At 27.1% G+C, this 27,959-nt stretch overlaps 2 protein-coding genes across 2 annotated transcripts in view; one reads left to right on the top strand and one right to left on the bottom strand.

Annotated features, from left to right (window-relative positions):
* The window catches only part of LOC148229578 (limbic system-associated membrane protein-like), a 56,014-nt gene extending 42,701 nt beyond the window's left edge, over positions 1-13,313 (top strand). Inside the window, exons 5-8 of the mRNA XM_088197107.1 lie at positions 913-996; positions 4,127-4,261; positions 11,056-11,269; positions 13,033-13,313. Coding sequence (XP_088053233.1) covers positions 913-996; positions 4,127-4,261; positions 11,056-11,269; positions 13,033-13,139 — 540 coding nt within the window. The 3' untranslated portion in view covers positions 13,140-13,313. The remainder of the gene's footprint in view (positions 1-912; positions 997-4,126; positions 4,262-11,055; positions 11,270-13,032) is intronic.
* Positions 13,314-19,850: 6,537 nt separating this feature from the next.
* On the bottom strand, positions 19,851-21,022 carry LOC148229577 (arylalkylamine N-acetyltransferase 1-like). The gene is made up of 4 exons (XM_088197276.1): positions 20,785-21,022; positions 20,551-20,717; positions 20,326-20,492; positions 19,851-20,259 (listed from the first exon to the last, which is right to left on the bottom strand). The coding sequence occupies exons 1-4, from the start codon at positions 20,963-20,965 to the stop codon at positions 20,064-20,066; spliced, it is 711 nt and encodes a 236-aa protein (XP_088053402.1). The 5' UTR covers positions 20,966-21,022; the 3' UTR covers positions 19,851-20,063.
* Positions 21,023-27,959: the final 6,937 nt, after the last annotated feature.

The raw sequence follows: 27,959 nt of genomic DNA, 5'->3' as shown, positions 1-27,959 counted from the left end.
TAGGATCTAGATTTATAATAGAGAATAAAAAAATTGCTTAAATTTGTAAACCTCCCTACAAATTATTATGGAGTTCTAAATCGATAGAAGTCATAGGGTCGAAATAAGGAGCTTTTCTTGGAACTATTAGACGGAGATTGACATAGTTGAGCAGCTTTCATTGAAAGGAATAGGAAATAATTTCATGATCCTCTCAGAAATCATAAATTAATATTAGTCTGAATTGGACACGTCACGAAAAAATTATATTACCTATAAGAAAATAAACGCATTTAGTTACGTCACTACATCATTATTATTTGTCTTTGTTTGATTTGATCCACTGTTATAAAATACTTTACCTTCGCATCTCAAGTAGAATAAATAATATTATGGCAATACGACAGTTGGATTTAACTTTAATGTTTAATGTTAAATAATAATTTTGATTTGTCGCGGTTATTTCTCCATTTATGTTAGGTTTGTATAATCCCTTCTTGTGTAAAACATACTTTATAAGTAATTCTCCATTGCTATTTAATACTAAAAAAATAAAATCTCTTTTTTGTGAATCACCTATGTAAAAAGTCTAATATAATCATATTGATTTTGTTTTAATATATTATTACATATTTATAATAAAAATATTTTAACGAACCTAATAATGTTACATTTATGTTTTTCGGGATTAATTAAATAATGTTGAATAAAGTATCCATCCGTAATACCACTAAATTCCGCTGTCGGAAAATTTTCTTCTCGAATTCGAGATATTTCAAAATTTTGCTTAAGGCTTTTCGTCCGAGGCAAAATATTATTGCACGTCCATCAGTCGCTTTCGCAAATTTTATAAATTTATTACTAACGTACATATTATATAATATAATACAATATGAATATTCATTCTTAAACCGGGTATTATTCTTGTTCCAGATCCTGCACGGGCAAAGTTCGGACGACTGGACCCTTCAGATAAAATATGTCCAAAAAAGGGACAACGGTACCTACGTGTGTCAGGTGAGGATAATTTAACGAATTTTACACCTTTTTGTCCACACATACACGCTTAGAAACACTCACATACTAGGTACAGTACTGAAGGAAAGAATTAAAATTTTGGCAGAGGCATGCGTCACAATTAATTCTAATGAAAAATAATAAAGGTTTCAACTAAAGAAATAACCCATATATACACTATTTATTATAAATAAGCAATTTTCAAATAGAGCTATTCGTGTGTCATAAACAATAAAGTTGTGAAAACTAATACCACAAACAAAGCAGAACGAACGAATTGCGTCCGCATAGACAAAGAGCAAAGAACAAAAGGCTTAAATGCATTATTTTAGTGAATGCATCGTTGATTATGTAACTACAATATATAGCATTAGATGTCCCATAGATAAACCTAATTTTTAAAATATTTAATAAATAGATAAAATCATATAATGACCTTATTGTGTCTCTGACTGCATTTACATAACGTATCTATAATATTTCTTTTAATCCTAAGCAAGTACATAAATCCGGTTATTATATCTAGGGACCGCTCCATGGCTTTTTTCTTAACATAATTGATAATAACTAAAATTTTGATGCTCTATTTAGTCAGAATAATGCGTAATTATTTTTGAATATTATGTGGTCCAGAGCCTTTTTCTGATGACGTTATCTTGCAGCTCATGAGATTCCTACATCACTTCTTAAAAGGCATGTTGCTTTCTTGCTATGGTAAAAATATTATATATTGACTATATAGATTTAATATTAAACAACTTTTCAAAATTTATTCTAGTTCGATTATAGCATAACAATACAACACTATCTGCAGAAAATAATATAGATATTATCGTAAACTTATATTTTAATAATCTTAGAGTACGCGATGTGTATAACAACCAATTATATAAATTGTATCGAGAGTCTAATGACGCAAAATAAATCATGAAACAATACTTCACGAAAGAGGAACATCTGTCCCGTATGATTGATTTAAAACCAGCAAAGCAGCTAACATTTAACCCTTTTGTTGCCCAGTCTGAAAGTAGGAGTTTGCTGTATAGAATACAAGATTCTTTAGTAGCTAACGTTACGTGATCTGGGACAATGAGAATTACATATGCGATACCTACAATAAATTTTTTATTGTATGTATCGCAGGATTATCCATTATAACCCACCTGTAGATTTTTTCTTTGTCACCTTAATTTTACACCATAAAAGTAATAAAAATTCAATTTGAGAATTATTTTTTTATATAAAATACTCAAGAGTATTTCTGTATTTTATTTGGTCCATTTTTTTAATATCTCGGTTTCTGTGAAGCTTTGTAACTTTTGTTAATAACTTATGTTTAAAATTATTGACAAAATAGCTATTTTGAATGTTATCAATCTTTCAGATTTTTTAAAAGGACCTACTATGTCGTCTCTTTAGTCAGTTATCCTTAATTTTTGTTCAGTTTCTAGTCTAAAATTGTATGTAAAATTCACAGAACCATTTTTAATATTTGCATTGGTCTAATTCAGTCATTGTTAATTAAATAATATTATATTTCCTATCCACTGCAACACAAATCAAATTATATTAATATTAATAAATTGTTTGTATGGTATTTGTAGTAAATTAATAAAAGGCAAACGGAAAAATATGATGATCAAAAACTTTATATTTTTTTTATTATTTTTCTCTTCTTTACTGATTGCTGTAATATTTTTTTCACAGTCGAACACATTTTAGTTATCTAAGAAAGTTGAGCTAAAACCTTTTCGCCTTTCGCAAAACTCTATTGTAACTATAGCATTATTTCAATATATCCCTTAAATTGCCCATAATGCTACACGTTCTCTCTGTGACAGATCAAATGTATTGTCCAATATTAACCTTTAATTCTACTTCTGACCCAGAATTAATACAATATGCCTTACTTTTAATGTTACCAACAATACACAAAAAAATACTGTGCTTAAATCAGGGCTGATAAATCCCATTTAAATTATCATATTAGGAAGCATCATATTGAATCAAAGGTATAAAAAAAACTATTTATTAATAAATATATCTATTGCATATATACATTTCTTAAAAAGTATTCTATGAAATCGATCATGATATCTCTAGGTATATGCATATAAGCTTGACGAAAGGTAGCTATAATCTATGGATAGATATCTGTATTTGTAAAGCATCTCGCTTGCAAGCAGATCTGAGATAATCAGCACATGTTTAATGCTTCACACGGGCCGTCTGAAAAGAAAGCCGAGGCGTGACCTGAAAACGTGATGCATTGAAAGCTTTCACGGAGTGTACGTAAGCTGTGTTGTAGTGACGATGGAATTTTAATTTTGAAAAGTGAAAGTATTACTTAAAGAAAACGTAGGACTGCGACGAAGAAAACGGGTGGACGGGAAACTTTAGATCTTTAACTTTTGGAATACATTATGTGCTTCGAGAGACTTGCATGGATACTTTGCATATTATTATACATCAAATATAAATTAAAATATACAGAGCAAGATGATTTAAAATTAAATAAAAAAAAAATTAAAAAGCCTATTGTCATTATATTTATAATATTTAACATTAAGCAATATAAACGTTTGTACACTTAATCTAACAAAGAAAAAATAAATACGATTTTTCGTACTTTATTAGTAAACACATAAAAAATAGAGTACTAAATTTACTTTTCAGAAAAACGTTTTCAACACAACTTTAAATTTAGTGTCTTATTATTTATTTTATCGCAAATGTAATTATTCTTAGAAAAATATACCCAAATATATAATCTATTTATTTATGCTTCTATTTTAATATTTTCTTTATATCAAATTATACATTTAAGTTATAGAATATCGGGTAACAAAGTATCTTACATTGTTCTAAATTTAGTTACAAAGGTTTCTCCTATTCTTTATCTCCATTAAAAACCTCATTGTTTATCCATTTGAGGTTTTCCTCCTCTCGCAAAATGTCGTTTAAACTAAAATTACCTTTTTTTTGTACTATTCACCAACGTTTCTCACGTACGCATTTCCCCAAAGGAAGGGTCTTTCTTTAGCCGTTTGTTTAATAATATCCTTACCGATCCACTTTAATTTACTTAATTCTAGCAATCGCTTTATTTTTCTTTCTCACTCTTTTGCAGATTACGTCCGGAACTGAGCTCATCTCGCACTACGTCAACTTGAACGTGGTGACACCGGAAGCTTTCATCTTAGGCTCGGGAGAACACCACGTAGATACGGGCAGCGTAATCAACTTAGTGTGCATTATTGAAAAGGTAATATCACTTGAGGTGGATCAGTGTTAATGACCTTGCTCGTTGTGATGAATGAAAGGTCACTAACATTATGTCAATTTTGGAATAGCACGTTGTAAATAGACTACTTAATAATACTGCATTTCATCGTTTGGTCATTACAAATTAAGTTCAGATCATAAGCATAAAAAATCTGAATTATGTTTTATTAAATAATAATGTTATAGGTTTTGCTTGATTCGTATTTTTAATTGAATAAGCATTTATTTAGGAATAAAATATAATTTTTTATATTTTTTAAATTAAATTACCAAATGACCAATTTATTCTTCATATTAAAGAATATTTACATAAGCTCTTAGTTATTGTATAATGTTTATAAAATTAATTTAATAACTTAATTTAGCTAAAATACATTTTTATATATGGAATAATTAAATAAATTTTGAATTACCTACAAATTTATTTTGTATTATAAACTGTAACTACCATTATTTTGTTAAGCTATATTAAACAAATTAGATATAATACAACCTTAAAATAAAGACACTGGTGTCAACGAATTAAATATATTTTTAAAAATCAGACTTAGACTTGTCGAGTTTGCCCTTCATATTTTCACTGCATAATGTAACTGATTTAGATAATATACGTATAAATAAGCTAATCAAATTAGCAAATTCCACATGCGTTGACAATTGTTATGAATTTTCTCGTTCTTAAAGAGTTTTCTCGTGGCCTTTCAGATTAGATTAGTTAATTGTATATTTATTAGAGAAATATATTTAAAAGCATATCTTGTATACAATCGCATTGTTTAATAACTATAATAAGTAATTAATTTACACTCAAAACCTAAATCAATAATCTTCGCAGTTTTAGATGCAGTAATCTACAGGATTTATATATCTAAACACCTTTGAGTACTTCTCCATCAGAGTTTTCGTATTTTGACGAAGCCATCATTAAGTTGAAACATCACCAGACTTAGCCGGAGTATAAAAGCGTCGTATCTGGGTCAACCAGCCGTGACGGATAGGTTTCACAGCCTCACCGCCAGATTTGTATGCAAAGAGTGTAGCATAGGTCTAGGGATGGTACCGATAATACTCAGTATCCCAACCGGCTCACGTACATCCTCAGACCGTCAGTCGCCCTTTCTCCCTGCGCGCTGGCCTAGAGATGGATGGCTGGATTATCCGTAAGATCCTATTTACGGCCCAGATAATGACATTCACTTGCCACCCGCCCTGATTTTTATGTCTTCATAATTTTAAAAGCACGCCCATTGACGAGATAAAAGGGTGAGCATACGGGTCAGATATTAAACACGTAGGCCCAATTTCTTTGTTCGCGCGCCGAATTCTTTCGGCACCCTTTGCTATTGTGCCGAAAGGGTTTTTCGGCTGCGGTATTTGAGAGCACCTTTATATTTTTACACGTGCCAAAAAATCAATTTCAAGCCTTCGATATTTTCCTAAGATACGATTTTTTATATTTGCCTCAGGTTTTATTTGCATGTTTAGGGTTGCCCTTTATGTGTATGAGAATTTAAGCATTTAAATGTAAATTTATTAAAAGATAATTGAAATTATTCTTATTTATAACAAAGTTAATTTTATATATAATAATAAATCACACCCAAAAGACAAATTTAAATTAATTCCAGATGATTAACATACATCCATTATTATTCCAGTAAAATATTCTTAGGACATTTTATTTTAAAAATTACATAATGATCTAGAAAAGTTTTTGCATTGAACGTCTACAGATAGTCCTTTTTAGTACCCAATGCTGACATAGTTTTTAATAACCCGATAATAGTAACTGTTTTATTCTAACAATTATAAATACTTTTTAATGTTGACCAGAAAGATCGTTCTACACCTACCAAAACGTTTTTTTCAATGTATTTATTAGAGACAACATGAAAAAAAATGTATATCCTTAGTACATTTTTTAATGCTTGTTAATAATCTTCAATTGTAATTACATTACAATACAGAGAGGAATACAAAATTATACAAATATAAAATCTCTAAGCAATGCTAGATATTCCATATTTCCATCAGTCAGTAACCCGATTACTATTGTCATTTCTTATGAGTTTAAAATAATCTCTATAAAATAAAATTATTAAAAAATAATTTGGCTTTCGTAAAAATCACTCGACAACACAACTTAATAGTTTAAATGAGCATATGTGTACTAATTTTAATATAAAAAAAATACGGGCCTCTTATTTTTTGATATAGAAAGAGCTTTCGACACAAAAAATATAAGACCGCTGACTATTCGATACCTATAAGCGTAATTTAAAACATGTTTGAATAATTGTCTATAGACTAGGATTTTATTTTTTATTGTAAGCGTGCTTTTTCTATTAAATATTGATTTTAAAGCCGCAATGGCGCCAAGCTCTTTTGACCAAAGTTCAGTTATATGTTTATTGAATTTAAGTGTGGAGTCCAGGTGTATATACAGGTATTTAACGCTCGCTCTAAATTCAATGTTATGCCCCTGTTCACTTTCAATGGGTGTAGGCAAGGTTTGTCTACGTTTTGGTGAATATTATAGCTTCTGTTTTGTCTTGATTAATTTTAATTCTTCATTATTTTAAGTTTATCTGCAATAGGTTAATGAACATATAATAGTAAGGATTGCAGTGTGGTCAGCGTATATTGTTAGCTTAGTATTTTCAAAAATTGGAATATCATTAGTATATAGAATGAAGAGAAATGGTTCAAGTATACTTCTCTGAGGTACACCAGCTGGTATTTTACGTGGTATCGAAAAAGTATTATTTAGTGAAACAACATAGCTTCGATTTTTCATGTAAGACCGTAAATATATTTAATATAATAGGGAGTTCCGCATTTTAAAATTTTATACATTATTCCGTCATGCTATACTGATACTGTATCAAAAGCCTTTTCTATATCTAGTAATAATAGCCAGAATTTCTTTTCATATTAAAATCGGCAGATATATGTTTTGTTAGTTTGTTAAGTTGATGCGTTGGCGCTTTTTTAAGTTGATGCGCTATTTATTATTAAAATTTATTTTATGCAAAAACTAATCTTTTAATATTTAAGTCATAAATTTGATTCTATATTCATTTAGGTACTTAAATAAAAAAGATAGAAATTTCATCATTTTTATTATAGCTATCAAAACGTCATCTCGGCTTTATTACTGATAGGTTTTTGCCAAAATTTAATGATCTTAACTTTTTAAATAATAAAAACTCTTGTACTTTAAATAATCAATAAAATCAAATACTTCAAAAAACTATAAATATAAATTATTAAGAAATTTTATAAATTACAATATTGATATACTTGACTGACAATGAACAAAGTTTTTGCCTGGTTCACACTCTTTTTAACTTATATATTTTTTTTATTTTTAATAAAATTAATATTTAAATATAAATAATAATTTAAAAATAAATTATAGTTTTTGCACAATTCAAAACATGTATTTTTAAAACTAATATATAATATTAAAATCATATTTTAATTTAATTTATCTATGAAAATATTTTTTTTTTTTGTGTAATTGGAATTATATGTATTTTTTTAAAACTATGATATTTGATTAAGTATAGCATTACGTTATTACCACGATATAAGTAAATATATCAATGGAACGCCAATTAAAACGAAGTAAATAGCAAGCGTTTCGACGATTGACAGTTACAAGTGCTTGAGAATTGCGGTACACGTTCAAAAATAAACCTTTTCAGCAACAACGATACCAGATTTCAACGAGCGTTTAATTAAATTTGATTGGATCGTGACCGCAGAGCTCTTTATCCCTTTGAACCCAATCTGCACAATAGGATCCATAAACAAAATTATAACAGTGAAACTCCTGCGCTATCTTCCGCACACAACGATATCAACGCCTGAGCAATCAGCTGCTAATGAAAGTGTTTATCTGGAAACATTTTCATTTTTACACCCATTCTCTGCCAATTACGTGCTACCAGATAGAGAGAGAAAGAGAGAGTGAGGAGGCGAGACGTGCGGTCACGACTTTAGATAAAGGCATTTTCCAAAACACGCTTCAGCTTATTTTCAACCGTGAAATGCTCGTTTGAAATTGAAGGGAGAAAATCTTATAGGGTCTAAGCGCTATTTTCCACGCTTTTGAGTTATCTGTATAAGCTGGGTTCATAAACCATCCTCGAAACATATCCATGTGGTATGTGCTGATAGGTACATGTGCATACAATATTATAAACAATATTATTTCACGAGTGCAAATCATATAACCATGTTTTATATCAGTGACATTAATTCCATAAATTGCAGCTTAACAAAAATGAAAAAATTTAATTTGAATTTTTTTTATTATTCTATAAAATTTGAGAAAAAAACAATTCGACGAAACTTACTGCCAGTTTTTCGGATTTGTAAGATAGCACTAAAAATCATGGAGAATCACGCCAACTATTTAAATAACATTGAGCTGAACATATTAAACGACATGCAAACTTTGTCAATTCGACGAACACAACAAAAGAAATATTTGATAAAATGAATCTGAACGAATGCGATTATAAAGGTGACGGAAAGATAACGAATACATTTGCGAGCTACTTCCATACGGTCTACGACGCAACTCCAACGAGTTCAAATTCAGACAACAACGAATCGATAATATGCTGAAAACCATATCGAAGGTTAATTTATTGATCAACAGCATATTTTTTGTTAACCGAGAACAGTAGCAACGAATCTGTTCTATTTTAATAATTTTGTGACAAAAATCTCGATATAGGCAAACATGTAGCTGTTACACTAATTTGCAGACTTTTTATAAAGTTTGTCATCCATTATTTTTTTTAAATAATTATATTTAGGATTTTCCACAAAATTATTATTATTTTTCATGTTAAATATGGGCAACAGAAATCAACTGAATTCATTTCCAAATCCAGGCGTGCCGAGAAAAAGGGAAGAGGGGACAAATTCTCGGGGCCCGTTCTCCTTCAGGGGCCCGACTCTGGAAAAAATCAAAGCAAGAATATATTTATAAAAATAATAAAAATCGACCAAATAATGAATCTAAGCTAAACTACAGCTTTTTGAAATATAGGTATTTTATGTATAAATTCCTTTAGCTCTTTTTATACATAAAATAAATAAAACAAGCGGAACATTGCCTTTAAAAGCACCATTTTCTAGGTATTACATTCACATTAAACATTGTTATTCAAAGGGACAGATTGTAGTTTTTTACGTGGCTCTGTTTGTGTGCAAATAATGTTGTTTTTTGAACGTTTAAAAGAAATTGAATATGAGAGTAAATATCCAACGAATGTAAATTAGTAGCAATTAATTTAGGTATGCTGCTTCATTAGGTATTCGATCTGAATTTTCAGATCGAATAACTAATGAAGCAGCAAATATATTAACGAAACATCAACAACAGCACCAGTTGAAGTATATAAATTTATTGTTTTTATATATTGTATTATCGGTAATTTAACAACTAGATTTAATGCAGCATAATAAATAAATAATAAAGTTTCGTGTGGTTGTTCCTAAAAAAAATCTAGAAAAAGCAATCTCGAATCTATCCGGAAAATATTTTTAAAATATATAATTTTAGTAAAATCATATTATAATATATTTTTAGCAGTAAGTACATACATTTATCATTAAAAATATAACTTATCTGGCTGGTGCTAGTAATATATATATATATATACTATATATTTACATACTTATCATTATTTATTTACATCCGATGTATAAATGTTACAGTGAATGTGTATTTTTTGATGAAGTTATATTTTCACTAGTAAAGTGCAAATACATTTTCACCAGTAGATATATATTTATACTAACGAAAATATAATTTAACAAAAATGACTATGAAACTCAATTTGACAATTGCGAAACGTTTATTTGCTGTTCAAACCCAAACCAAAGCTTTTAATAGATCAAGTGCAAAATACAAACTAAACTCATTTCTTAGGAAATAATAAGCGGAAAAATAAATACAAAGAGACATCGCATCTCACATATGCTCCATAGTTTGTCTACATTTCGATATTACACTATGTTATAAAAATGTGATAGCTATCTTTACCGATATTACTATGGACTTCTAATATAAGAGAGCTGATCAATGTAAATTCAAACAGAATTTTGGTCAATAGGAGAGCGCATAAAGCAATTACCCCTTCTCAGAAGGAAACATTCACGTCAAAAGCAATAAAATCGTGCCGTCGCCGTCGTAGTGGGAACGCTCGGTAACGAGCGATCTCACTGCAATTTTAAGCTTCTTTAAGCTGGTAGTAGGGACACATTATTAAGATTCTCAAGTACTTATTTAAAGTACTGCATGTTTAAATAATGTATTGGCAACTTTCTAATAAACACAGCTATCCTAAAGTGTTGAATTGTTTTCATCTAGGTACTTACTGTAAAGTCTATCTATTAACATACAAAATTGTATCTTATTTTTTCGGTAAATATTTTTTTTATGTATTTACTTAATATGTATTTTTTGTAAAGGGTGCATTTGCGCAAAGCTATGTATAAATTATGAACTGCAGATGTATTTAAAAATTAAAATAAACATGTCGGTCGTATATAATGTTATGTTTTTGTTATTATTCATGTATTGAAAATTTAAAAATAAAAACATACTTTGTTATTTTAAATAATTATGACGTTTATACCTTATATAATTTGTACCGTTCAATTGTATGTGTCTAAAGTAATTTTTCAATTTGCTCAACCTTATGCCATGCTTCTATGATATTGAACTTATTTTACGTTTTTCTTGGACAGAGTCCAACGCCGCCGCAATATGTCTTTTGGTATCACAACGATCGAATGATAAACTACGACACCTCACGCGGTGGCATCATTGTGGAGACCGAGCCGGGGCCCAAGAGCCAATCAAGATTGACAATCCGTGGAGCGAGAGACACCGACTCGGGAAATTACACGTGCAGTGCCAGCAATACGGAGTCAGCGAGCATATTCGTTTTTGTCACTGAAGGTATTTTTTACTGCTAATAAAAGAATATAAAAACAGTATAATATATCTGTAGCTAAATTAAATAAAAAACTAATGGCACTTCTTTATAGAATGAGTTAATAAATTTAAAAATATTATGAGTAGTTATATTTTAATGTATTTAAGTAATATCGAACGTATAACCAATGTAACAATTTATTTTATTACCTTGTTATTATTTATCTCTTCAAATAGAAATTGAAGTAGACGTGTACTCTGTCTCATACTTTTATTGATACTTATAAAATAATAATCCCAAATATCATAAAGCATATGTAATATATACACATACATATAAAATAATATACATAGGCAAATTAATTACACATTCTCTCTAATTAATTATTTTTATAACTAGATCAGGATTAATTGTTGAGGCTTAGTTATTTTCTTTGTTGTCTTCTAAATCGAGTAATTTTTGCCATCTGTAGCGGTTCGGTTTTTTGGGTATTCTTAGATTTCTTTATTCTTTTTTTTCCTATTAGTTTTTTAAGTTCTTTTATAGATTTATTTAAAGAGAGTGCGTATATATTTAAGTCTTCTTTTTTCGAGAAGTTTATTTTTAATATTTTTAAAAATAATTTTTACTATTTTTTTAGCTACATATGTATAATAATAAATGTTTATTGCTTTTCTTCTCATGGTATAATTTTTATACAATTTTTAAAGCTAAGAAGAAAAACAAGTTTATAAAATTAAACTATTCCAGAAATAATTATCTTCTTTGTTTTACGATAATGTTCACATAAACATTTATTTATTATAATATTTATATAACTGCTCGTTAAAACTGTTTACCATCTATTACCAAAAAAATATAATTATATTTTATCTAGCATATCGAACAAGAGCTTACTTTGAAAGCGGTTATCAATAAAAAATCCAAACTACTTCCTTATTTTTAATAAAATATAACATCCACTTTATAAAATAAGAAACAAGGTATTACAAATTGTTAGTATTGATATTGCGAATACTAATGATATTTACTTTAATGCTATATAAGGCCAAAAATATTTTTTGCATTTATTGAATAATTAAAATAACTTTGACTAAATTTTTTTCGGGCTAATTTTACAACCATCAAAATAATATCCCTTATTATTTGTGACGTATTCTTCAATTAAAATTTGCTAAAAAATGAAATATTTATAATATTTAAATTTAATGGATCAATAAAAAATAAATAATTTATCAAACAAATTACATTTTTTTAGTATATTTATTTTATGTTTTAAAGCATTAAGCACTCTCATCGTTTAGTTGGACATAACAAATTTAGCAAACTTTCTCATAACTTTACAAGTTCTATTTAATTTCACTGTTAAATAACTAATGTCAATATTTAACTTTCCAGCGGTTTAATTAAAATATATTTTAATGCTAAATCAATCCAAACAATACGTTAATTTAGTAGATTATATTATTAATTTATAGTTATACATAAGCCTTAACAACCTAAAAACTTTAAAAATCGAAGCATATATATTTTAAGAAAAAAAATTGCATTTTTGATAATTCATTTTATTAACATTTTCAGATTGATTGATTTTGTATAATATTTATAGCTTTCGATTTAATATACTATTTTAAATATTTATTTTGATATTTAAAATATCAGATAAATGCATACTGTACACTATTTTAATAATATCATTAAATGACAGTTTAATTGACTATTAATATCTATTAACATAAATTCTTGTTTATTTAGTTCGCTAATAATTAAATGTTTATATTCACAGGTGACAAAATGGCTGCAATCTTAAGAAGGAAGAACTTAGCATATGGAGCTGTACCGTGGCACTTTGTTGTATATTTAGCTTTTATACTGACGTTACTGATACGATGAAAGTAATTCATCAACTAGTGTTTGATAAATTATTCGTCGCATCTTGACGGAAAATCTTTGTTTTGTAGAAATTGTAATTTAAATGTATTAAATTAACTGATCTTATTTATATATAATTGAATTGTATAAATTGATTTAATTTTATTCTAAAAAAAGGTTCCCAAATAATAAAAATACAATGCGATGAATAAAAATAGTATAATAAAAAATAATGCAGGGAGGATTATTTGTAAATATTTATATTATACAATTAACGTAATTAATGTTGAATTATTTCATCAGTTTAAATTTTGTTATTATATTCATAATTAATTAATTAAAATTATATATGTATTTGAATAAATATTTATTGTAAATATGTATATATTTCAACTTAAATTCTATGGATGAAAAAGCAATTTTATTATTTAATTATTTTTGTTTAACAATAGTGTTATTGTTATAAATGATTTATTTTATTGTCATAAATATGTTTTATTTATATTTCTCTTAAATTTATATTTAATAAAACAAATATACTTGTATTATAATACTTAATAAAGAATGTTAAGTCTTACCACACAGAGGTGTACGTATCGTACGTGAAAACAAATTGTGAATGAGAAAAATATAAGATAAATAAGTAATAATACTAATGATGAAAAAAATAAACGCCAACCCGAATAATAAAAAATGTGTGTATTGTTTATTTTCCTTCTTTATGGTTTGTCTCTGAGGCGCGTAAATATTGCTTGCTGACCACAAAACATACTAAATATTTAACGTGCACTGCGCATTTTGAACCCAGGGGCGTGGAGTGAGAAGGGCGAATACGTTTCTGAATATATCATCACGCTTCTCGCCCGCATTGTGTCACAGAATTAACTGCAGCCACCGGGAACGTAATGAATACGATGACAAGATTGTCCACCTGAAAATATGGTCGCACGTGTCACGCGTGAATAATTGAAGATTTTTTTGCCAACGCGCGAATTAATGGCACGTTCGAGACCTTTAATTAAAATTTATTTTTAACCACAGAAAACGGTTCATTTAGTAAATAATAATATTAAACAATAAATTTTACATACAAAATAAGTATAAAAAAATATTTTTGAAAGTTCAACTATAATAAAAAAAAACACTAATTTCATAAAATTGAAACCATAACTTAAAAATACCGATCGATAAAATTTAAAAGTTATTTTGCTAAAAATGATATTGCTCATGCAGAATTAATGTGATATCTACATTTCAAGATACTGTTTGATTTCATCTGTGAACTTTATATTATTTTAATATTTTTTCATAAAAAAAAATAAAACATAAATAAAAATAAAATACCTATCATATAGGCGATGAATCTGTTCAATGTTTGATTTTCATCTTGATCTGAAAAATATTGCTTTAAATCAAATTTTTGAGAAATGCTACGTACACTTCCCGTACAGGAATAATACTAACTTATCTGAATAATAAATATGATCTGTTTTGTTATTCTCCTTTAAAATTAAAACGCCGCCGTATATTCAGATTTTGTGAAAGAAATATTTATTTTACAATAATTTTATAATTTTATTTTATTTATTTTACATACAACTCCACTGGTCTTTGTCAATTTTAACGTTAAAACATATATTTATTGTTACATACAATTTAATTTGTTTCTTTCAATTTTAGAAATAAATTTAAAAAAAAAACTTTACAATATTTAAAAAAATTCAAAGATTTAAAAATTTAGCTTAAAATAGAAGTTTAATTTTACATTAAAATCTTGTTTGTTAAAATTGTAAGAAACAATGTGTCAAATTTTAGAGGTGTTAATATTACGCAGTCCTGGTTATTTTCAAGTGTTTACTTGAACATGATAGCCGTTATCCTGGCCACTTTCGGACCTTCCGGAAATTCGACCTTGCATTTTTCTGCTAGATCTTCGTAGGTGACATCTAAAAGTGCTTCGTTACCGGCTTTAGCAGCCATATTTTGAGACGGCAAACTCGTAAATAAAGTTTCCATCACCTTGAGCCTTACAGCCTTACACAGCGGCTCCCTGTGAATATTTAATTAAAATCTTAATAACCAAAGTTTTAATTTGGGAATTTAAATCTAACCGAATTTTATAAATATTGATAAGAGCTATTCTAATATATTATTAATACGAGTGGTACTCGACTTTCTAAATTTACATATAAAAACATAATTACTGTATATTAAATATATAAATACGTATTTACTGGCCTGGCGAGAGAATGGGGAGAGGTGACAAATTTCCGGGGCAGGCACTCCTTGAGGGGCCCGACTCTGGAAAAAATCATAGCAAGAATATATTTATAAAAACAAGTAAAAACTAACCTCGAATAATAAATCTAAACTAAATTAATAATTCAAAGAAACAGATTGTAGTTTATTGACACGGCTCCATTTGTGTTCAAATTTATTTGCAAATTATTGTTGACTTTATTGCTTTTTGAACAATTAAAAAATATTTAACGAATTCAAATTAGAAGCAGTAAATTTAAGAAAAATCAACAACAACACTTGCTAAATTATATTAATCAAATGTTTTTATAGATTGTATCATCGGTAATTAGACAACTGGATTTAATGCAGGATAATACATAAATAATACATTTGGTTTTATGTGGATATATTTCGACAAAAATCTCGAAAACACATTTTAAAATATGTAATTTTAATGAAATTATATTGGAATACATTTTCACTAGTAGATATATATATATATATATATATATATATATATATATATATATATATATTATTAGTAAAAATATAAATTATCTGGCAAGTGCTAGTAAAATTAAATGATTTCAACTTTTTATATGTAGTAATATATATATATATATATATATATATATATATATATATATATATATATATATATATATATATATATATATATATATATATATATATATATATATATATATATATATATATATATATATATATATATATATATATATATATATATATATATATATATATATATATATATATATATATATATATATATATATATATATATATATATATATATATTTACCAACTTATCATTATTTATTTACATCCGATGTATTAATGTTATTGTTAAAATAGTAATGTTCTAATACATTATCACCAGTAGATATATATTTCTACTAACGAAAATATTATTTTACTGATAGGCGCTATTATGCTACTCTAAATGTTATAAAACTAACTATAGTTTTAGAACATTTATTAGGTCAAGTCCAAAATACAAATTATGCTATCTCATCTTTCAGAGAAAAATTAGCGGAAGAATAAGTTCATCAATTGTTATTCTGCATTTCGATATTACACTGTGTTTTAAAAATATGATAGCTATCCTTACCGATATTATTATAGTCTTTTAATATAAGAAGGCTGATCAAAGTATATTCAAACCAAATTTTGGTATATTCAAAGTATATTTAATAGGAGATCGCAAAACAGTTTTACTTCTCAGAAGGCAAGAATTCACGTTAAAAGCAATAAAATCGTGTCGGCGCCTTTGCAGTGGGAACGCGAGCGTTCGATTTTTATATCTCTTGTATTAATTAAAATAATAAGTGTTTTACTTATACATGTAGTATGTATGTTTGTACATACATGTATGTAATATATATATTTCAATACCCATACCTGGCTAAAAGTATTTCGAAAGCAATATTCATATACTAAGAATTCTTGGAAAGACCCTGATCATCCATGTATTAACACACTTCAAGCGTTTCGAGAATATTCATCCTAGTGTTGATTTTGTATAGAAGTTCATACAGTTTCTTGAGTTTGCAAAAATCTTCCTAGAAGTTGTTATGAAATATAAAGATAACATAATTCATGATAAATCTAGAATCTAGAGACGGAAAACAAATCTGGAATGAGTAATACAATAGCTTTTGCGCTATAATGTATTAATATAAACATTGGTATAATATTTAATTATATCTTAAATTATACTTATGCGGTCTATATTAACGAAACTTGAAACAGATAGAGTGTAAATGATGTGGAATTTTAGATGCAAGGTTTAATTATTTTTATTTATTGTGTTATTTCTTGGTTTTGATTTTTACTGTATACTATTCTAATTATTTTTTAATTATCATTGATACATAACAAACAAGCTCTGCCGTAGTAATACTAATATGAAATATTAAATTTTGCAAACTCCCAAAAATAAACCAAGCTACTTATTTTGTTTATTTTTAATCCTTTTTAAAATATATAACAGTGGGAGTTAAATCTTAGTTTTCATATTTAAAATTGATTTCATTAAAAAAACATTAAGTTTAGTGCACCAAGAGATGATTTTGTGTATATTATTATTTAACGTAAAGATAGTTTGGCGATTTTCGTCTTGAAATTATAATTGATCAAAAAACAGGATATAGCCCGAAGAAGAGTAGCTAGTAGCTAAAATATATATCGTTGCTCCGAGTGCTTCTACAGGCCGATTCACTTTAAGCATGTTAAGTATAGGTAATTAATTTTGATTTAGTTTATTTGCATATATAGGTAATCCATTTTGGGACATATTTTTTTATTGATAAATGCATAAAAATAAGTAAAAAAATTATTCAAGAACCACGCTGTATATATCAAAATTAGTAATTTAAAGCAACTTCCACTTGGTGCCATTTGGTAACTGGGAACATCAAATTTGCGCCGACAATCTCCGGTTTCTCTGAGTTGTTTTCTTCATCCTCAAGGCATATAAGGCTTAATTTCTCAGGCAGGAGTGTGTGCCGCCAAAACTTCATCATCTGATTATGATCTTCGGTGTTCGGTTTTATCTCTACAATTTTGAACAATTAACTTTGCGGGCGTACACCTAGATAGATGGAAGTTTACAAAACAAAACACAATTCTCGATACTCCTATCTCGATGATAATTTACATGTATTTAAGATTCATAAACCTGCAACCACCGTAAAGGGCTCTTTCTGCATAAAATGATCACAGTTAAACTTTATTACGTCTTCAAACATATCCTTCGGTATGTCTTGAACTGAATTTCTTTACAATTCCATCTTTAAAAGTTCTATCGAAACGTCTTCAAACTTTTGGATATTCAATGTGAACTCGTACACTTGACATGGTGTAAAGATAGCAAACTACAGAAGTGAGAAAACGAGCAAGCGCAAAAAGTGACTACACACAACTGGAAATAACTATGCCAATATGAACATGATATGCAATTAATTAAACATATCGTTAGGTATTCACATATAAATAATACTTATTTATTAGTTATCTAACAAAAAAATTTCTCGTTAAGTAGTTTGCGTATAAATATTTGTTGATTGTATGTATAGGTCAACAGATTGATACAATTTGTCGGTCAATCTTCATTGTTATGTTCATTAAATCAATTGTATAATATGCTTAGTCAGGGTTATGTGTTTATTAACAGAGCACTTACTATGCAAAATACATTAATACATATTAAACATTTATATAATATCAATAATAATCACAGATAAAAATAAATGTTACCATAACCAAAAAAATAATAAAATAATGCATTTCATGAATAAATTTAATTGTGTTTTTATTTTGTATATTTTTAATCTGTTAATCACTTATTTTCTATTTTTATTTTATAAATCTTAAGATACAAAACCTATTTAGTAATTTAACAATGTGTCAATCTTGGCGCTATTTATATTATAAAATTAATAAATTAAAGATTTTATTTCTCTTTAAAGCCTACCTGTTAAATTTTACTTTCCTTGAGATTTCAACGTATTTAAAAAAATTTAATTTGAACATTCCCGTCCAAAAATAATAAATATTCATTGTAAAATACAGTCAACTCCCATATAACGTTTCCCCATATAGCAAAGTTTCATATATCGTATGCGGCAGTCCCTCCTATAGCGTAGTTTTTGCTATTGTTTGTCCCTTGACATCGCTAGATGAATTCTGTGACGGACGAAACGTCGCCGCGCTATAACATTTTAGGTATAGTCATTACATCACAGAAAGAAAATATTTATTTTTGTTATGCTATGAAAAATGATCAAGCAGATCAATAAAAACGTTTTTTAATGCATTTAGGGGTTTAAAAGTATTATTAAATCATAAAATATATTTAAATATATGATATTAGACATTTTATTAATTAACTTAGCTAATTTTTATTTTTAAATTTAAATTCAAAACATAAATATAATAATTTATTCAATACGATTGTTTCACAGAGCGTTCTGCTGAATTAAAAAAACAATTAGAAAAATGTTAAGCAACATATTATAAAATTCTTAATTCAATTTAATTATATCTTAAAATTAAATATACTGCAGATAAAGTTTGCTAATTTATATTTATTTTTTATTATTTATTCATTGTAGACTTCCACATTTAAAAAAAATAACTCAAAAATATGTTGCGTTTGACTTCACTAGAACTCGAAAAATCAAGAACATTTTTTGCGCGCATGTCGTAATAAGAACATAAAGCACGTGCTTTTGCATAAAAAACTAAATACAAGATCATTAAATACATAAAAAACGAAAAACAGCTGATTTCATTAAATTCACAAAATACAGTTGAAAAAACCTAGCAACAAATTTTGTATCGGTTCCAAGTTCCCTACAGCGTAGTATTCCTATAACAAAGTTGCAATTTCTACGCTATAGGGGGGTCGACTTATAGAAGTAAAAGTTAAATTTGTATTATAGCGTTTAAGTCATGAAAATAAATAAATTTAATCAAGAAAATATTTTATTTATTTATTAGATGTACAATTAATTATTTAGTATCTTGAAATACAATGCTAAATTATTTTTGTATGTCGTCTGCAATGTAAAAACTTTAAAATGTAAATAATTTTTATTTACATTTCAGGAATAAATATAAAAAATACCTTTATTGAAGTATTTGATTTTAATAATATATGTAGAATAAATTACAAAACTATTAATCGTATACATTAGTCATAATCTTAATAGTTTTAAAATTTTCTGAAAATTTGATGTTTGTGTTTTTAGAAACTTCATCAAAGGTTAATTCAACCAGAGTTTTGAAACCAGCTTTTGCTGCCAAAACTTGCGAGCCAATGGCACTAAAAATGGTTTCGGTCACTTTTATACCCATTTCTCTGCACAAAGGCTCTCTGGAATTAATAAAATACATTCTTAAATACTCTTTAAAAAGTATAAATTAGCAAAATTAAACATACCTGGCTTTCATAATTTCCATTGCGATATTCATTCCGCGATACTCGGGATTTACGACTATACCACAAGCTCCCATAAATTCTTCAACACCGTAAGTTTCATAAATGTTGAACTTCGATTCTATAAATGTTATAATCTTATCTACTTCTTCAGGTTTTGAATTCGAAAACTAAAATTAGAAATAAATTTAATTTATCACTTATTTTATATTTTATTATATACTTTACTTGATCCTCTTGTCCTTTAACATTGTGCAATAAGAAATTTACACCAACTAATTCAGATCGCATGAAAGTTATTCCTTCTTCTATGCACATCAAGCTAAGTTTTTGTGGTATGACATGTTTTTCCCAAAATGCAAAAAAGTTTTCAACGGCAATTGGATCGTTCGGAACTAGTTTGCGTTAAACATACATTATAAAACACCTATTATATATTATTAATGCATAAATGATACATACTTGTAGACATGGTAAGCGGTTCTTCCTTAAAAAATATTTCTTTCATCAAGTACTTAGCTTCTTCATAATATTCTTCAGTGAGATCCATCACTTTAAATTTTTTCACAGTGCCGTCTTGCATGGTTCTCTCAAATGTTCTCCAAACTTTTGGAAACTCGATGTTTTCTTTTCGTCCAACCATTTTAAAAATTTTATGTTAGTGGCGTGCTATCTATTACACGAATAATCGTTAAATAAATTTAATAACGTTTGCTAGTTCGTTAACCAAGATAACATAATCTAGTAGATAAGAAATATATATAATTTTTTATTTATACTGGTATATGTATAAATATATGTATTTAAGCATATTTATGAGTTATATTTATAATCAAGCATATTTTTAAAATACTGCTCTTAGGGTAAAAATATTTATTAGAAAAAATCAATGAATATATCGACAACGAAGTAGAAGCCTTAGCAAATCGCTTTAAAGACGAAGACTAAACTGAATAAATCTCAAGGCCATGTGAGATGGCGAAATCTTGTATCGGTGGCAATGACACATGAGGAAGCTTAAACGCCATAATTCAGATAAATGTAAGTGAGACTTCCAAAAAATCTCTTGCTTGCACAGAGGGTCTTATATGATTTAATTCTTTCTAGATTTTATTTTTAACTCGCGCAAATAATTCTGTGACCAACGGTTTCGCACCATCGGTTCCAGTTGATCGGGATTGTACCAGTTTAATACAACTTCCGAGATGACCTCAGCATCCCAAATTAAACAAAAAAATCTGAGATGATCTTTTTTATTTAGCTGTTCCGATCTAGAACTTTATAAATATGGTAAGCCTAGTAATAATATTTATATTTATTTTCTAAGGACTAAACTTTTGTATACTTATTTATTTCTGCTCATGTTAAAAGAAAAATAAATAAAATTTAAGTTAAAAATGTTTACGTAAAAATTATTGCATATTATAATTCTACTTTGATATCCTATACTACACTTATTGTATTAATCCCCGATAATGAGCATTTTTTTAATCTTTTGCTTTCAACAAATATAGACATTGTCGTTTTCGTAGTTCTAAGCCACATAAATATCGTTTTTAGCAAATAAAATGTACGGATTCGAAAAAAATGTGGATTTTTGTTTTAGACCTACCGGTATTACAAAATAATATTAAATATCGATTTCTGCTCTAATACCGGTATTACCGATTTGGTATTAATAGTACAATTTCTTAACGTGCTTTGCAAAGACAAAAATGTTTTTAGCGATAGCTATGAAGAGCTGTTAAAAAATACGTTGAATAATGTTATAATTATTTTTTATATGGCATTATATAACATTTTGTGTAAATCGTAAATAATATGTCTGCTACAGAGTGTGTGTATTTATACATATGTACATGAGCTCATTGTTGGATGGATGTATTTATTATATGTATGTATATGATATAGTAAAATAAAACTTAAATGTTAAATCATGAGGTTCATACTTGTAATCAACAATAAATTAAATAAACTGCAACTAGTAACTGATTTAATCTATAAATAGAAGTGGTTATGTTATCAATTTATATTTTTTTATGATTATAAAAAGATAACGACTGTAAATCACAACTAAAGATAAAAAAGTAACTTGTAAAATATACGGTAGAATGCCGGTTCGTTATTTTCGTAAATTCACAAATTTAAAATAACAATAAAAGCATAAGATGTTTGCTTTCATGCTGTGTATACAATACTACGCCATTAATATGCATATTTTTTTATTTATCTGCTGCTGAAAAATATATTTTTTTGGAAATATTCCAAATAGTTTTTGAATAAGCGTGAGAGCGTTCGCAGTTTATGGCGGCCTAAAAAGTCTCGAGATATGAGCCGGAAAAAAATGGGTTACATACATTATTATATAAACTTGTACGACCTTATACATCATGCAAATACACTATAAATAATGCAAAGCCGCGATTTTTATCTTCGATGTAAACATCAGATTAAGAAGCACTAGCTGGGGAGAAATCTAGTAGTAATGTGATTCAGCGAAAAAAATTTTCTTTATGTGTTTTTGAATACGGCTCCATATTTATGTGTATTTGCTTAATTTAATTTTATGTATGAATATTAATATACCATTTATAAAAAAATGGATGAGAGTTGCCGAGTATACGCTCTGTAGTTAAAATCCTTTATATTTTTTATTCAATAAAGTTTTAACGACGTAAAGAAATGTATACTCAAGACGTTATGCAGACAACCTTGAAAGGTAAAATATAAATATGTGAAATTTCATGTATTTTTTAATAATTCAAACATTTTATTTTATTTTTAGTTTACAATCTGGTTTTTTTAAGTTAGTTTTATAAATATACAATTTGAAATTCTTCGAAAAAAATTAAATCAAAATTTTATTTCTGTACACAACATAAATCCTAACACTGATATTATTTTTCATATATTGATTATTAAAATTGATTTTGTGCTTCAAAGTATCATTTACTTATAAGAATTTTTAAATTGCTGAAAAACAGCCGCTTGGAGCTAAATCTATCTGGGATGTAAAGTAGATAATATATTTTTTAAAAAAACTGTTTTTTAAGGATTTATGATTCATGTAAGTTTGTAAGCTGTTGTAATAGTGAATTTAAAAAAAATACTTTTGACATTCAAGTAGACGTTGTATATACAGATTTTGAGAAGGCTTTCGAAAGTGTTTTTTTAATGTTTTATTATTAAAAAAAATCTGGCTATTCTTGCGTTATTTAAGCGATCGTAAACAGTTTGTTACTTATGGCGGCCGATTGTCGAAAAAGTGTTTCACCCTTTCTAGGGTTTCTCATGGGTCCCTCTGCTCTTCACGTTATTTATTAATGAAATAAATACGGCAGTTACAAATTTAAGTTTCTTTTTTTATTCAGATGATTTAAAAATAATTAAATTGTAGACTCCTTTCTGTAGAATGATTTTTCTATGGGGATGAGCTTTCGTCGACTGTCTGCCCTTTAGTGTCAATTTTTTTTTGGTTAGCAATCAACTTATTAATCTACATTTAAATAAACTACTACATTCTTAAAGGTACCAAAATTTCAACTGTGTATTTATTTATATTTAATTACCTGTCGGGCGTACCATTAGTAAAATAATAATCATTTAACCCACGACTAATATAATGTTTAATAATTGACATTTATATTGTTGTGAATTATTTTTTACATAAAAATTTTAGTTTACCTTTAACCCTTTGGATGCCGGGCATTTTTGGAAAAATGTTCCAGAACTGCCGGGACTTTTTATTAAATAATTAAAAAGTCAAAATGTGTATTTTAGTTTGTAAACATACGGTCGCACGTGCGACGCTGTCTGCAACGAACTTGACCTAATTAATGATGAATATGCGATTGTGTGTTATTTTAGTTCGTATTTACGCTGTAATAAGAGTCATTATCGCATGACGTATTAAAAATTACGAGATGTGAGCGGCGGCGCTCCGACAGGAATCGATAACAATGGTATATAATATGTTATTTATTTTTAAAATGTAAATAAAACTTTTCGTAAATTAATAAAATATGATATTTTTAAATAATGGTTCAAGTAAAAATACCCTACAGCCGGTTAAATTTATATATATATATATATATATATATATATATATATATATATATATATATATATATATATATATATTTATATATATATATATATATATATAAATATATATATATATATATATATATATATATATATATAAATATATATATATATATATCAGTGGCGTACGGTGGGTGTTAATATTGGGTGTGCTATAAAAATTAAAAAAAAAGTACATTTTTTCATTTTTATTAGCCGAGGTTTTGGCATGCCTAAACTGCCTTACAGCTTTTTCCCATATATAAATAAATAAATAAACATCAAACCTAATCTAAAATATTATTATATAAAAATATCAAATTTCCAATAAACATAAAATTATAATTATTTATACATAAAATCTAATCTTCTTTCTTTAATCATAAATTTTTCTATCACGCTGTCATAAAAAGTGCTCTTCTTTTTAATGTCCATAAGGATCCCTTTTTCTATTGAAATCAAGCTAAGGCCACATAGCCTTTCTGGGCCTTGGGTACTTCGATAACAATTATTAATTCGTTTCAGAGCAGAAAATGAACGTTCTGCTGAAGCAGTACTGCTTGGAAGAGTTAATATTAGTTTGCCTAATTTATCTATTTCCTGAAAACCTGACTCAAGATTATTTGTGTTCATAAATTGTACAAGCTCATGAACAGATTTCTCTGCAAATTCAGGCAAATGATAAAGAACAACAAGCTCATTTTTTAAACTTATATAATCAAATAATGTTCCATAGAATTGTTGCAGTTTGGTAAGTAATTCATTTGGAAATTTTCCTTTATATTGCTTATATTTTTCTTTCTCCAGAAGGTGAAAATATTCCAATTTGGACATTGAAGAAAAACGGTATTCAATTTGCTTACATATATTAGCAACTATTGTATTAAATAGTTGGCTAAACGCGTGCTTTTCTTCAACAAGAAAATCATTACTCAGTCTTGGATAATTTTCTTCCGTTACATAAGAGTCCCATAATGTTTCATAATTATTTTCTTGTTCATGTCTGAGTTGTTGCAAAATTTCGGTAACTTTCTTACAGAAATATAATATGTCAAAAGATTTGGATTGTAAAATGTTGTATAACACATCAGTTTTTCCAAAAAGGTTTGAAAATATGTGGAGAAGTTTTCTTGTTTCAAAATCTTCCAAAAAGCTAAGAAAACCTCGTGCTTTTATTACAGTGTCAGGGTCCCATAGTTCACAATTTTTCACGACGTCTCGAAAAAAGTCCGTAAATTCATTTCTGTATTTTTGCACTGTGTTACTTAACCGTGATGTGTAATTCCATCTTGTAGGTGTAACAGAAGGAAGTCTTCTACCTACAAACTCTTGTAAAGCATTTATTCGTTTGGAAGATTTCGAAAAGAATGCAGACAATCCATTTAAAGTTTGAAAGAATGGCTTGCAAACCATTAATATGCCCACTCATTACACTCGCCCCATCATAAGTCTGTCCAACCAATTTTTCTTGAATTTGAAATTCTTCAATTATACTTACAACGTGGCAAAATAAGCCATCGGCTGTTTTATCAGAGCTAACGTCTGTAAAGCCAATAAACCACTTGTAAACTTTACCTTCATAAACAAAACGCAAAACTGTTGAGAGCTGTGAGTTCGTCATTATATCTGAAGTTTCGTCAAGAATAATAGCGACAAAATTTGCTGAATTTACTTCTTCCTTAATATGATCTTTAATAACATCACCAATTGCTTCAATTATGTCATTCTGTATGGATGGGGAAGTACCACGAAACACCGTTGCAGTATTTAAATGAGTATCCAAAACAGAATCGTATTCTCGAAGTGCATTTAAAAATTCAAGGTAATTTCCTTTGTTTAGTGAATTACAGGACTCATCGTTTTCCTAGATATACTACTGGGTCAATCATTCGTTTTAATATTTCTCTATTTTTATTAACTTGTTCATTATGTCATTACTTCAATTCGTTGTTTTCCAAACATTTTGAGAGAAAAAAACGATTGAACGTGTGACTGCGCTCTTTTGTGTTTTTTCAGTGCCGTTATCAGATGACTAAGGTCAGCAAATCCACTTTTATTCCACACGCTTCTTTCTTTGGAAAACAATAAACATGGCCAACAGAACAATCTAGATCGAAGTTCGCAGCCTGTTAACCACTCAGTTCGTTCATATGACGAAAATGAAAAATGTCATGATCATTCAAAATATCTTCAACAGTATTCTTCATCATTATTGGGGTAAAGAAAAAAATATAATCTAGAATAGAAAATTAAATATTGATCATATGTAAATAAGATAATAAACTATTTTACGGCAAAATATAAAAAATGAGTGACCTGTTATTGTGATATAATGTAATAAAAAAGCAGCGACGGACGCAAGAGTTTTTGAAGTTGGCGCACCAAATTCGAGACCAATTTTACTACTGAGCGCTGACAGCCGACAGATCGACTTCAGCCGTTAAATCTCGGAACAATTTACTTTAGTCGGCCGCCGCACTCAAGGTCGGCGCGCCACATGAGTAATACATAGCGTGTCGGTCGCGCGGAAACTTTTAGAGCGACTGACAAATACCAATGCATACTATACACTGCATATTAAAATTTTATAATTTTGCATACTACTGTATGCAAAATGATGTCGCTTTATGCCCTAAATTTTCTAAATTTCTAAATTTATATTTTAGATGGTTCTGTGGGTGTGCGCCGCACACCTAGCACACCCTGAATATACGCCCCTGATATATATATATAAATATATATATATATATATATATATATATATATATATATATATATATATATATATATATTTATATATATATATACATCTATATATATAAATATATAAATATATATATATATATATATATATATATATATATATATATATATATATATATAAATATATATATATATATATATATATATATATATATATATATATATACATATACATATACATCTATATATATATATACATATATATATATATACACATAAATATATATATATATACATAAACATATATATATATATATATATATATATATACATATTTATATATATATATATATACATATATATATATTTATATATATATATATATATATATATATACATAAATATATATTTATATATATATATATATATATATATATATATATACGCATAAATATATATATATATACATAAATATATATATATATACATAAATATATATATATATATACATAAATATATATATATATATACATACATACATATACATATATATATATATATATATATATATATATATATATATATATATATATATATACATATACATCTATATATATATATATATATATATATATTTATATATATATATATATATATATATATATATATACATATTTATATATATATTTATATATATATATATATATATATATATATATATATATATATATACATATACATCTATATAAATATATATATATATATATTTATATATTTATATATATATACATATACATCTATATAAATATATATATATATATACATCTATATATATATATATATATATATAT

The sequence above is a fragment of the Plectrocnemia conspersa genome, unplaced genomic scaffold, assembly GCF_051122295.1.
Source record: "Plectrocnemia conspersa isolate PC_06_02 unplaced genomic scaffold, ASM5112229v1 ptg000011l, whole genome shotgun sequence".
NCBI classification, from domain to species: Eukaryota; Metazoa; Arthropoda; class Insecta; order Trichoptera; family Polycentropodidae; genus Plectrocnemia; species Plectrocnemia conspersa.
This window is presented reverse-complemented; position numbering and strand designations above follow the sequence as displayed.